The sequence below is a fragment of the Dama dama genome, chromosome 27 (genome assembly GCF_033118175.1).
Source record: "Dama dama isolate Ldn47 chromosome 27, ASM3311817v1, whole genome shotgun sequence".
NCBI lineage: Eukaryota > Metazoa > Chordata > Mammalia > Artiodactyla > Cervidae > Dama > Dama dama.
The window spans coordinates 7,452,456-7,466,201 of NC_083707.1; the positions used below are offsets into that span (position 1 = coordinate 7,452,456).

General features: G+C 38.9%; 1 protein-coding gene across 1 annotated transcript in view; it reads left to right on the forward strand.

Annotated features, from left to right (window-relative positions):
- The window catches only part of NETO1 (neuropilin and tolloid like 1), a 100,811-nt gene that overhangs the window by 44,582 nt on the left and 42,483 nt on the right, over positions 1-13,746 (forward strand). The window contains exon 5 of the mRNA XM_061130796.1: positions 13,608-13,649. Within this exon, the coding sequence (XP_060986779.1) occupies positions 13,608-13,649 (42 nt within the window). The remainder of the gene's footprint in view (positions 1-13,607; positions 13,650-13,746) is intronic.

Here is a 13,746-nt window from a genome sequence, read left to right on the forward strand (position 1 = left end):
AAAAGTGATGATCTTTTCAGTTTTCAGATAGTTTTGTAAACCTAGGAGAAGACCTCTGAAATTGCCAATTGCGATGTTAGATACAGCGCTCTGTTACATGGCTTCATACATATTTAGATTAGCTCTGTTTCACTCTAAAATTCGGATATAATTTTTGAGCTAAATGACATAAAAGATCCTTTTGTACCTAGTCTATGCTGTTATACACTAAAGGAAAAACGGATATCTGGAAATTTACCAGGTATCTAGCTTACATTTGGATATTTATAAACATTCAGTAAGAACTATGTTATGACTTTTATGCAGGAATTCTCCAACTCATCTCAGGCATTTGAGGAAGTGAGATGCACTTCCCCAAACTGAAGGCTCTCTAATAGAAATAACTGCAATGTGAAGAAGATAGTGAGACTACAGCAATTGTATTTAGTTTGTAAATAATTTTAAAACCACAAATAATATTTCAGGAATGTAAAATAATATTTCAGGTATTTTTCATCCATTTTTCACCCAAGAGTGAAAATTCTAAATTTTACATGGATATAATTTGTACTTAGGTGTTGCTTTATACGTCAGGAAGTATGTATCCTATCTATGATCTATCAGTAGTTGATATTGGCAAGTCTTCTACTTTGTACCAAGCCCAGCTGATATTTTTATCCTAATCTTTTAGAAAGAAGCCTTATTGTTGTTACATAATACAAGTTCAACATCATTAAAGCTTTCTGGTGGATTCTTCTTGATGAAATTAATATGTAATTTACTTTTTGATGATATATTTTGGCTTTAATTTCAAGTCCATTTTGTTTAGTAGAATATATTGTCATTTTTTTCATTTATTATTGTTATTAACATGATTTCACTGGCATATCATTTTGCCCTTCTAATCTCAATCCTTCCACATCTCCATGCATTGCTTGTGGCTGTAATAAAGGGTTGCTCATGGCCAAGTTTGGGTTTTCGAAGAGCAGAAGACTAGCCAGAACTCAAAGATTCTGTCCTTGATGAAGGGAGGTGGGAGTTGTGACTTATGTAAGATCACACTTACATATAAAGACAGAACAAAGTCACTTCACTGTCTTGTGTGGACTGGGAAGTCCTTCCATGGACTTCAGGAGGATTTTTCAGCAGGAGCCTCCTGCGTGCTTCCACACAAATCAATTGCCAGTGCCAGAGCTTGGCTTATTGGATTTGCTCTTTTTTTCTGGTCCCGTTGTGGCTGGCTTTGTCCATGTGCACTGCTAGTGCCTGAAATACACAGTCTCGTGTCCTTGCCAAGGGTACCAACAGAGAACATTCCCCACGTTTCCAATTAGAGGCTGTTCCAGTTCTATTTAGAAGGGGCTAAGCTCATCAAATTGACAGGAAGTTAAAAAAAAAAAATCTTGCCTTAAAAAAAAAATCATCTTGCATTGAAGCTAAATATGCTTGGCTTGTACAACTTTGCTATTATTGTTGTTGTTCAATTACTAAGTTGTATCTGACTGTTTGTGACCCCACGGACTGCAGCACGCCAGACTTCCCTGTCCTTCACCATCTCCCAGAGTTTGCTCAAACTCATGTCCATTGAGTCGATGATGCCATCCAACCATCTCATCCTCCGTCACCCCCTTCTCCTCCTGCCCTCAATCATCAGGGTCTTTTCCAATGAGTCAGCTCTTTGCATCAGCTATAACTTATAAGACTTCTTCAGCATACTTGCATTTATATTTTTATGTGAAATGAAAAACATAGCATTTTAATAAAATATGTGATTTTCTTAGTCATCGGTGATGTGATTTATTTAGCGTGACATGACCTAAATGGGCTGAAGGATACTGATGTAAGGGTGAGCCATTCCTCACTGCACCTGCCCCAACACACACACACAACTTGGGGAGCCACCCCTGCTTTCAATTCTGCATGTTCAGAGCCAGGGGGATTCTATTCCTCTGCAGCCATGTACACACGTGCTGGGCAGGTTCCAAAGCAATTAGTTATTCCCAGACTTTCAGTTGCTCTCAAGAAGTCATTTCCTGTTCTGACTCATCTAAGCATAAAACCTCAGATCCAGTCTCTACTACCTGCCATGGTCTGCGCACTGGCTGTAAAAGAATTTCCAGACGTGAGGCTGAATGATAGGAGTATAGAGTTTATTAGAATCAGAGATGCTGTTAGAACAGTGGGCTGGCTCAAGGGAGAGTCAGCCCCTTTTGTGGACTAGTAGCCAATCGTTATGGGCTTCCCTGGCAGCTCAGCTGGTAAGAATCCGCCTGCAATGCAGGGGACCTCGGTTCCATTCCTGGGTCAGAAAGACCCCCTGGAGAAGGGATAGGCTACCCACTCCAGTATTCTTGGGCTTCCCTGGTGCCTCAGACAGTAAAGACTCTGCCTGCAATGCGGAAGACCTGGGTTGGGAAGATTCCCTTGGAGGAGGGCATGGCAACCCACTCCATTATTCTTGCCTGGAGAATCCCATGGACAGAGGAGCCTGTGGACCCCCTACAGTCCATGGGGTCGCAAAGAGTCAGACACAACTGAGCGACTAAGCGCAGCCAATGTTTATAGCCTGAAGGCAGAGAAAATCCTTACTGGAAGGGTGGCTTGAGGTGATTGGTTAGGATGCTTTAGGGCGGGTAATAAAATGGGTATTTTACCAAATATGGGACCAGGAAAACTGGCTGGTTACGATCGGGAGACTCATGGTAACAGTTGCTATGTGTGTGTGCTAAGTCACTTCAGTCATGTCTAACTCTCTGCAACCCCATGGACTGTAGTCTGCCGGCTCCTCTATCCATGGGATTCTCCAGGCAAGAACACTGGAGCAAGTTGCCATGTCCTTCTCCAGGGGATCTTTCCAGGGAGAGAACCTGTGTTTCTTAGTCTCCTGCATTGGCAGTTGAGTTCTTTACCTCTGGCACCACCTGAGAAGCCTTTTGGGCTTGGTTAATCCCGGAAATTTTTGCCCTGTGACCTTAGTACAAGGCTCTACACCTGGGACCTTGAAATAGGCCTCCACACTACCTGCCAAAATATTTACTCTAAACTCTCCTATGGTCAGCCTTCCAATCTTCCTCCTGATTACTAAACAATACTCGCTGTGCATGTCAAAAGACATGAATGGGTATTGGGAAAGGAGCGATGAGAAGTAATGGATGAAGAAAGGTGGGCATTGGAGGTATTTTAATCACTGACAGTGCTGACACCACAGTTGTGCCAGCAAGAAATGTCCTACTAAACCAGTTCCAGTGGAAAAAGACAGTTCGGAAGATGGATTCAGTTATTTGTGGCTTCATGTGATTTGGGACCTACTTAGGAAGCCAAATCCAGCCTCTGTGCCCCGACACTGAATTAATTCTAGGAGACAGAGTTCTGGATCACGTAGAAAAGATTAGCTCTGTTGCTTTGCTGGGCGAAGGGGGCCACAGTGGGCTGATGTCCTCAAAACTGTGTGTCCCAACTTGGAGGTGGTAGTGAGTAGTTTCGTCCTTGGGCTTGTAGTTTTGGGTGGTCCAAAGAGGGCATGATCAGCTCGTGGACATTCTCCTGACTTGGTGGTGGTGAAGTAATCTGGAGTCAGTCATCGGCCTTCTGGTTCCAGTGGGTCTGGGGTCTGTGTGTTTGTGGGCAGCATACAGGTAATCTGTCTCACCTGGTGGGGGTTTCGGCATCTGCAAAACACTTCAAAGGTGCTGTGCTGAATGGGCTTCCCCGGTGGCTCAGCAGTAAGGAATCCATCTGCCGATGCAGGAGACTCAGGTTCCATCCCCGGGTCAGGAAGATCCCCTGGAGAAGGAATGGCAACCCACTTCAGTATTCTTGCCTGCAGAATCCTATGGACAGAGGGGCCTGGTGGGCTACAGTCCATGGGATGGCAAAGAGCTATTGATTAAGTAACAGCATCGTGCTGTGTATCCCTTGAGGGGAAACCAGGACTCTGGGCCAGGCCTGCACTATTGTTTCCTGACTGCCCCTCTTTATCTCTGCATCTCCCCCATTCCCTACTTAGCAGTTATTTGGACCTGGTTGTTACAACTCAGGGAGGTTCCTGGAGGCTGAATGAAGACTGTTTTTGGTAATCCAGAAATGGGGGACACAGGAAGCCTTTTGTGCCCAGGAGCCCCACACGGTCTGGCCTGACACCGTGATCATCCACTTACTGGATGAGTGAATTAGGGAATTCTGAGAGAAACTGTTGGCAGGGGAGTGGTTTGCCAATAATCAGTCAAGGGCTTTCCTGGTTTCCCTTGGACAGAAAATTTAATATGTTCTATAATATCTGATTCAAATACCAAACTCTGGTTTTGGACAATCTAGTTTTTTTTTTTTTAAATTGTCTTTCTTATTCTTTTAACCTTCTGATGATTTCTTCTTCTCTTCTTTCCTCAAGGTTTGTCTCTATTCTATAGAGAAATGCATATTTTCTGCCTGGAATATTACTATTGCCTTGTGATTATCAAAAACAAACATTGCAAAAGCCTACTTCATGTGAACACAAGCAAAATCCAGCATCTGTGCATTCATCGTATAAGAAAGACTATATTCTCTCAATATATTTAAAATTAAGAATATGAGCATCATGAGGACACAGAATATATTACAGCTAAATAAATAAGGAAGCAATACATCTATAAAAACCGTGCAAATATCAATAATATTTTACAGGACTCGCAAACTTCCTTCCAAAAATTCTTGTATGTTTTGATTTCTAAAATTCATATATGCATAAATTTTATGTTAATCTATAAAGAAAAAATCATGATGTGTAAACTCTGCACTGCGGGCTACAATCCATGGGGTCACAAATAGTGGGACACGAGTGAGTGACTAACACTTTGACATTCATATTCACGTTGCCCTTATGAAGGCAAACTCATAGTGAAGCCACTGTTGTCATGGATAACAGTAAACCTTTAAAAGAGGCTTAAATGCATATTACACAGTGCATTTTATGCTGGGATGATGTTGCTTCTGGAGAAGAGATAAATCAGATCATTAAAATACTATGATGCTGCAAGCTATCTTAGCACTGTGCCGTCAAGTGCTTTTGCAGTCAGGTTTTAAAATGGCATGCTAAATTCAGTTAACCGGTTTCAAAAACCACAAACAGTACTTTTCAATCTTGAGTAGGAAGCAAGGCTGATGGGCTGCAGACAGGTAAAAAAAGACAGGAAAGTGCTTATTGACATGGGCAGTTAGTTTCGAGGCAAAGGCTGATTTAATAAAGATACAGACATTACAGGTTTTCAAAAGTAAGTAGAGATGAGAAGTGGACGCATTATGGAGCTCATGACATAATTCAGGCTGTGTGAGATGGTGAAAATTTGACGAAAATACCAGTCAGCTTTCCCTGGTTGAACTGTGCATTGCAAACATACTACAGTATCAAAGTTGATTTCTATAATCAGGGGGTTTCACATGGCCTTGTCAAGCAGTTACATTTTCCCATAAATGTTCTTCTAGAAACACCGCTGTGCTCTGTGGTATAATGGCTCACTTGTACATTTAAAAGCCTAAACCAACAACATCTTGATGTTAGTTAAGAAAAATACGTTTCCGAACTATGCAGTGATTTGTGCAAAGTTTTAGGTTTAGCCTTTGGGTCAGAACAAGTTTATTTTTCCAAAGTTGTCGAAGCTCTATTTTGTTCATCTGTAAAAGGAAGATGCTTCTGATTTTGATTTAGTCATAATCTAGTCCAATAAACAATAATTTACTGAAAGTCCAACTATAAGCTGGGGCTTCCCTGGTGGCTTGGGCAGTAAAGAATCTAACAACAATGTGGTGACATTGCTCACTTTGTGGAAATTTCCTTGGAATGTAAAATAAATGAATTGTACAGTCCTGAGTTTAATAACTTGCCATAAGAAGTTTTGTTGGGATTAGACATTTCCCCATAATTCAAAGATGAGGTTCGTTAAGGCAGAAGTTCTGAAATATTTTGTCTCAAAAGCCTTATCTTCTCTTAACAAATACTGAAGACCTCAAAGTGCTGCAGCTTATTAGCTATATCATTCAATATTTGTCATATTAGACATTTCAACTGATAAAATTTTAAATAACTATGAATTCATAGAAAAACCACACTGAAAAACAATTATGTGTTAACATAAAAGCATATTTTAAAACATTGGTTAATATTAACATATCCATTAATAAATATTAAAATAAGAATAATTAGGGTGATTACGTTGTTTCACAATTTTGTGAATCTAACCCTGGCTTAATAGGACATAGCTAGATGCTCAGATCTGCTTCTGTATTACAAATTTCTAATGTGCTCTTATGATGGAAGTATATGAAGAAAATTCAGCCTCACAGAGAATGTAGAGGGAAAAAAGGAAGAGTGTTTCACAGCCTTTTCACATGGATACTAGCCCAAACCTCATAAAGTGATAGTTTCACAAAGCTTAGTTGCAATGGGGAATGTGAAACTTTATCAGTGTTCATATTCTATTACATTAACATCTGCTAATGTATTTTTCTCTTCAAATGCCTCTCTTACCCATGCATAATTATTTAACACCAAAATTACTAGATAACAGTTATTGGATCACTGTTAAGCAGATCTTCCAAATATGAACATATTTCATTACTCAATATCAAAAATCACACTTGTTCACATAAACAACAGTCACATTGAAAAATTACTTCGGTATTGAGGATCTATCAAATACACGCTGATGGATACGTTTCAGTTTGCTTGAATCTCTCCATTGGCAGCAAATATTTTCAGTTTGTTTTCCTTGAAAAGTCAGCAGATTTATTCTGTTCTTTCTGCAGAAAATATATGTAATCAAAATTTTACATTTTGAAAAATTAGTAATTTTGAATGCCTCATCAAGGAGATTTTAAAGTAAGGCTTTTGTACCCTCAAGAATGCATGGGAATGAATTATGTAAGGGAACCTAACAGCTAAGGTTTGGTGCCATTGTTCTGATTCAGCAGTTTTATTCACTTATTACTTTTGCACCATCAATGCAACTGTCAACACAGATGTTTCAGTGTAAGTCCTGAGATTTAAAAGTTATCCAACAATTTGAATATTTCAATACTCCTTGTGTTTGTTGCCAAGCATTCATATAAACGAAGATCTATGATGACTGGGCCATGCTGAATTTGAGAAAAATAAGCAAGCTCAGCCATGTCTGTACATCTGTCAATCTGTTAGACAAACATAAGGTTCCGTAGACAAGATGTTAACTCTGTCTTCTTGTTTAAAGCTAAAATTTTACATCTGCAAGTTTCTATATAGTTGGAAAGTGGCAGTGTCTTTCTTGGGTTTTGTTGTTTTTTTTTAAAAAACACTTTTCAGCCAGTAGACATTCAGCAGTGTCAGCTGACGAAAACATTGCTTGATTAGTTTTTCTGGTCTTGTCTGTGCTTCTCTAGTCAACACAATAACTTGCTTTGTAAGATATCTCAGTGGCTGTTATTTTTAGTTTGAAAAGTGAAACATGAATTTTTGCTTTTTTTGGTTTTGCAATATCATTTTTTGTTTATTCAAAATTTTCCCAAATAAAAAGTAATATGTAATAACTATGTAATTATATAACATTATCTCATATACTAATACAATTATTAACATGCATTATTTCACCATAAAATTAAAATATGTGAATTTTATTATATTTAAAGAGGCATTGTAGACGTTTGTAAGGAAAATTAGAAAACTTGCTTTCTTAACCTAAGTGCATGTTTTAACACCTAACGATGCTGAAAAAGAAACTGAAATAACAGAGTTCTCTGACTCATGGAAGTGAAAGATCTCCTTCAAAAAAAATGAACTAAACTCTAAATAAGAAATGAAAGTATAATGAAATCTGTACTTCCCCAGGCTTCATAGATGTTAAAATTTAACTGACTGTGTGTTATGCAGCAGGACATTTTTGAATGGTATTACTGCATTAGTTCAGTTGTGGCATAATTTTGAGGTCATTAAAGAAAAAGAACTGAATTTTTCAACTGAAAATGTGATGAACTCTTTAAAATCAAAAAACTAGCTGTTACAGCTTTCAAACTAGAAATGCAAAAGACAGCAAAGCATCATAAAATGTTAGGTTCTCACATTGGTTGGAGAGGCACACACAATACTCTCTCTAAAAGAGAGTTTCAGCTTTTAAAGAGCGTATTATGTTTATGTTTAAAATATTCAAGACTTCCCAAACTATTAACTGTCTCAAAATAATGCTGCAATCAAACTGTCACAGTAAAACTACTATAAAATATATTTCTTCCTAAATCACAATAGGGCAAATTATTAACATCAATAAAGCTGAAGGAAAGATATTTTTTTCCCCATCTTTTCATTTCTTATGTAAAGCTCTTTCATTTTATTTGGAGTACATTTCTCCTTTCCATAAATAAGAGACCTCTTTGAAATACGAGTTTCATTCTTTTCTCAAACTTTAGATATAGACATTGTAATGGTGATGGAGAAAGTGAATTTTAGTCTCCTCCATCTCTGACAAAATGTCCATCCTTCACAGTAAGAAAAATATAAATACATTTATTTCATTTCAGAGGAAATACTGTTAGATTTCATAATGCTTATACTTTATCTATATCTATCTATATATGTGTGTGTGTTTGTGTGTGTATATTTATAAAACAGGACAGGAAAAACGTACTAATTCTAGTTGTGCTTCCATGTGGACTCAAGACAAAATTCAAGATTTCTAAATTAGAATGTATTAGACAAAAATGGAGTTACAGAGATTATAGCAGGGGAAATTAAAGATAACAGGTCAGTGCCCTATTAAATCATTGAAAATAAAGTAGGTTCATCTCTGAAACCGTATGTCATCTCTACCCTAAACTCACTGCCTGAGACTGCTCTTGAAATCATAAGCGAATCCTTCTTTAACCACACTTGTGATGTCATCACGTGTCATGTAGGATCTGAAAACCTCTGCCCTACATTCCTGAGAAATGAGGATAGCAAAAGACAACATTTTAGTAAAATCGTGAAACAGGTTAACCGTTGGATATCATGAAAGAGTCTCCTGAACCCTAGAGGCCTCTGACCATAACTTGAACAGTGTTGGGTTAGGAGAATAATTTGTGATAACAACAACAAAATCCTAAAACCTCAGTAATTTCAGGTAATTGAAATTTACTTCTTGCTCATGTAGCCTTATCAGGAAAAGGCTGTGCTCCACTTCCATTTCGGAATTGGAGCTGGAGTTCTACGTCTTTGAGGTCCGCCTCCTGATGTTGACCCTGGGAGAGAGAAAGGGAGTGGATAATTTTTTCAAGAAATACTTGTGAGCTCAGCCTTCAAGTAAACATTGCTGTTTTGCCCACATTTCACTGGACACGGTACCCAGAGTTGCAAGGAAGCCTGGAAACGTAGTCAGCTGTGTGCCCAGGAAGAAAAAATTGTGGTTCAGTAAATAGGAGGGCAGTCTTAAATACAACACCTAAGTACACTTAAATACAACATTAATGATTTCCTGTAAGTGCCTCTGGATTGGGTGTTGATATAAAGCATTGCAAATCAGTCAACAATACAAGATGATCAAGTTATATCAGTTCATAGAACTCATACAAGTTATACATATAACTTGATTATCTTGTATTGTTGACTGATTTGCAATTATTTTTATACACAAAGACAAAAACATGTGTTATATTCAGTAACATTTATTGTGCACCTGTTAATGTCCAAGCAGTGTCCTGGGTCGTGGGTAAGGGGAGGAAGAATAGACATAAAGGCCCTTGTGTACTTCCTTATAGTCTAGTGGGAGTAGGTGGTCAATAAAAAGATAATAAATATGAAATAATAGTGAATTGTTATATTAAAAAAAAATGAAGAGACAAAAGAAAGTGGGAGTCAATGCTGCCTTAGAGTGGGTCATTCAGAAAGGTCTTTCCTCAAAGATATTTGAGTGAAGAACTGAAGAATAAGAAAGATTTATGGGTGCAGAGCCCTGGGGGAGAGACTGCAGACCTAGAAAAGAGCAAGTTCCAAGTGCTCAGCATGAGAACAGCCTAGGGTGCTGGAGAAACAGAAAGTGTCCATGTGTTTTGAGAGGAGAGTGAGGTTAGCAGCCTGGGGTATGCTGGGCAGGTGGTCTGGGAAATGAACACCCAAGATGTTGTGTTCCATTACAGAGAGTTGTGGCTTTAACCTCAGGGCAATGGGAAGCCAGGTGTGTATCATGATTTGATTTGTGTTTCTAAAAGTTGATTCAGATTGTTTAGTGGAGCATAGACTTGGGGAGCTGTAAGTCCAAGGTCACTGTGCTTCTGCATAATAATTTATGTCATTGCCCTAGACAACCTGAAGCAATAAATCAATCTCAATATCCTTAAATTCAGTGTAGGCTGTTTTTACAAATCACTGTGTTGTTTACTTTTTGTTTGTTTTTGCAGCTCACAGGGGCCATGTATTACTGTGCTGGTCATATTACTGGTGTCTAATTCACAAATGATTATTTTCCCCAAAGAATTTTTTTTTAAGCAATCAGTGCTCTCACCATTAATACAACGACAAAAATACATTTTTTTCAATTCTCAGAACTGGAATTTCTCTCAACGTTGTCTGGCATGAGTTATAAAAATGACAAATGTTAGCCTTCAAACTAGGGAACAGAATACCAACTACATTCTCACAGGAATTATAGGAACAGCTCTGCAAGGTTGAAACATTCTCATCAAAAAGGAGATAGTGAGTAGCACTAATGACTATTGTTAAGTATTATGCAAAACAGTAAAAAGAATGTAATGAATAATAAAGAATCCAGATAACTGAGGATGAGATGGTTAGAGCCCATCACCGACTCAATGGACTTGAGTTTGAGTAGCTCTGGGAGATGGTGAAGGACAGGGAAACCTGGCGTGCTGCAGTCCATGGCATCCCAAAGAATTGGACACAACTTAGCAACTGAATAACAACAAAAATAACTGAAGTAGGCAAGCTTAATGGCTGGATCTTTTCAATACCAGTAAAACTGCTAAATAATGATAGGCAGTTTGCATAATTCTCTACAAAAGAGAATTATTCTTTTCTTGTACACAGTAGGTATTAACATATGCATTTCTTGAAAAATTGATCAAATACCTATTGACTTAGATGAAGGAAAAAAGTCTCTGCTAGGAGGAGACCTGATCCAAATAAACTCTTTTTCTTCATTTCTGTTTCTTTAATGGAAATTCCATGCAGGTATTTCTTTCTGTTTTTCTTTTCCAAAAAGGCAAAAGAACTGTTTTCAAAACACTTATGCAAAAGAATTTCTTTGTTAATTCTAAATTTATTGTTATTGTTATTCTAACAGTGTCCTGCAATAAAGTGAGTCTAAGTAGAGAATGCCTCTAAATTGTAGGAGAACAATCCTACAATCCTTTCAGCTTCAACAGATCAGTGCAATTTACTAGTTAAAAAACCCACAAAAAATTAAATATTTCCTTTACTTTGTAGAACTAGTGACATCAGTCTGCAGTTATGGGCTTGTGCATTCACATCCAGAGATGCACTAAGAAGCATCCTCAGATACACACAGACATACATGCACACGTGGTCTTAATACCCAGAACTAATTCTATCCAGAAAGAGTGCTAGCCGTTAATATTTCAGCCCCAGACCATTATTAAGTGTTGCCTTACAAAACATTTCTAACTTTGTACGACTTTTGATTTATCACTAATACCATAGTAGCAAAGACAAATTAAGTTTCACAATCATCTTTTAAATTGAATACCATGTGTCTCCAAGATAAATCATAGCCTTTGATGCCTTTGCCCATAAATAAGAGAAAATCAATTCAAAGTAACTGAGACTATAGGACGTGTATTGTTTCAAAAAGTGAGAAGCTCAGAGTTGCAGGTCCAGACAAGGTGAATACAATGCCCGGTGATATCCTTAAGGACTCACAGTTCTCCATGGTTCCATTCTGCTCATCATTTGTTGTGGTTGTTTAGTCACTAAGTCATTTCTGACTCTTGTGTGACCCCATGGACTGTAGCCCACCAGACTCCTCTGTCCATGGAATTCTCTAGTCAAGAACACTGGAGTGGGTTGCCATTTCCTTCTCCAGGGGATCTTCCTGACCCAGGGATCAAACCCACACCTCCTGCAATGCAGGCAGATTTTTTTTTTTTTACCACTAAGACACTTGGGAAGTCTCTGCTCATCATAAGAGTCAGCATTTTCTTTCTTTAGCCTCTGCCAACATCATGTTGCCACCACACATGATCCCAGAGGGGCCAACACCAACATGACGACAATCGGAGCTGGGAAAGCTATACGCCTTGTCTCTACATGTTATCAAATGAAACATTCTCAGAAGCCCTCCAATAGGTTCAGTGGTACGTGATCCTGGCTGCATACTCACTTCAGAATCAATTCCGGGAAATGGAAACGAGACTACCACTTGTGGTTTATAACAACTAAGATGCTGCAGAGGCTCATGATAAATCAGGCTTCCCTGAAAACACATACGGGGCTTCCCAGGTGGCTCAGTGGTGAAGAATCCACCTGCCAAGGCAGGAGACGCAAGTTCAATACCTGGGTCAGGATGATCCCCTGGAGAAGGCAGTGGTAACCCACATCAGTATTCTTACCTGGAGAATCCCGTGGACAGAGGAGCCTGGCAGGCTGCAGTCCATGGGGTCACAAAGAGTCAGATACAACTGGGTGACCAAGCAGGAAAACGCCTAAGTGAGCAGGGAAGAACAGACCCCTGGACTGGGGGAGACTGAGAAGACTGGGGGGAGACTGGATGTTGAGTAGACAGAATCCCGAGGAGCACTTTGAAAACTAGCATGGGATGAAGAGGAAAACAGGATCGGGAACTCCCTGGTGGTCCAGTGGTTAGGACTCCTCACTTTTACTCCCGAGCGTCTGGGTTCAATCCCCGTCCAGGGATGTAAGATCCTGCAAAGTGCACGGCCCAGCCAAAACCACAACGATGAAGGGGCAACGCAGTGCAGTCAGCCGGAGGAGAGGGCTTCATGATTTACGGTGCTGCACTTTCAATGCTGTCTCAGCGGTTTAAAGACTCTTTTAAATCACACGTAGCAGTCGCATCTAGAATAGGTGGACGTTTACTCAAACCTTGACTTACTTATGGATTTTGTTGTTGGTTAGTCGCTCAGTGGTGTCAGACTCTTTTGTGGCTCCATGGACCGTAACCTGCCAGGCTCCTCTGTCCATGGGGATTCTCCAGGCAAGACTACTGGAGTGGGTTTTCATTTCCTCCTCCAGGGGGTCATCCCAACCTAGGGATCGAACCCATGTCTCCTGCGTCACCTGCATTGGCAGGCGTATTCTTTACCACTGCACCACCTGGGAAGCCCTATCTATGGATTCATTTTGCAAAAAAAAAATAACAACTGTTGTCTGATTATAAAGACCATTGTCTTTATATGATTTTTACTTGATTAGATGAAGGAATGACATTGTAAGGTTTTTTGAAGTGGCTCTTTTAATTGATAAAAATCTTGTAGTAGTAATATTATATAAATAACATTATAGTCTTAACATTATTATGCAGCTTTTATTTAACCATTTAATTTCCCTTAATAGGGTTATAAGGGAGAATCCTGAATAATTCAATGATATCTTACTCAGTATCATTTTAAGTCATAAATACAGAATAAGACTAATTGTCTTTTTCTCAATTTTTAAGATCCTGACTTTAAGGACCTTGGAGTTTTGAAACCATTACCAGGTTGGTAAAACAGATATTTAATACTGTTCAGAGACCTTTGTTTTCTGCTGTGATATATACTTTTGGTTTATTACTCAAGTTCCATTTTTGTATGTTT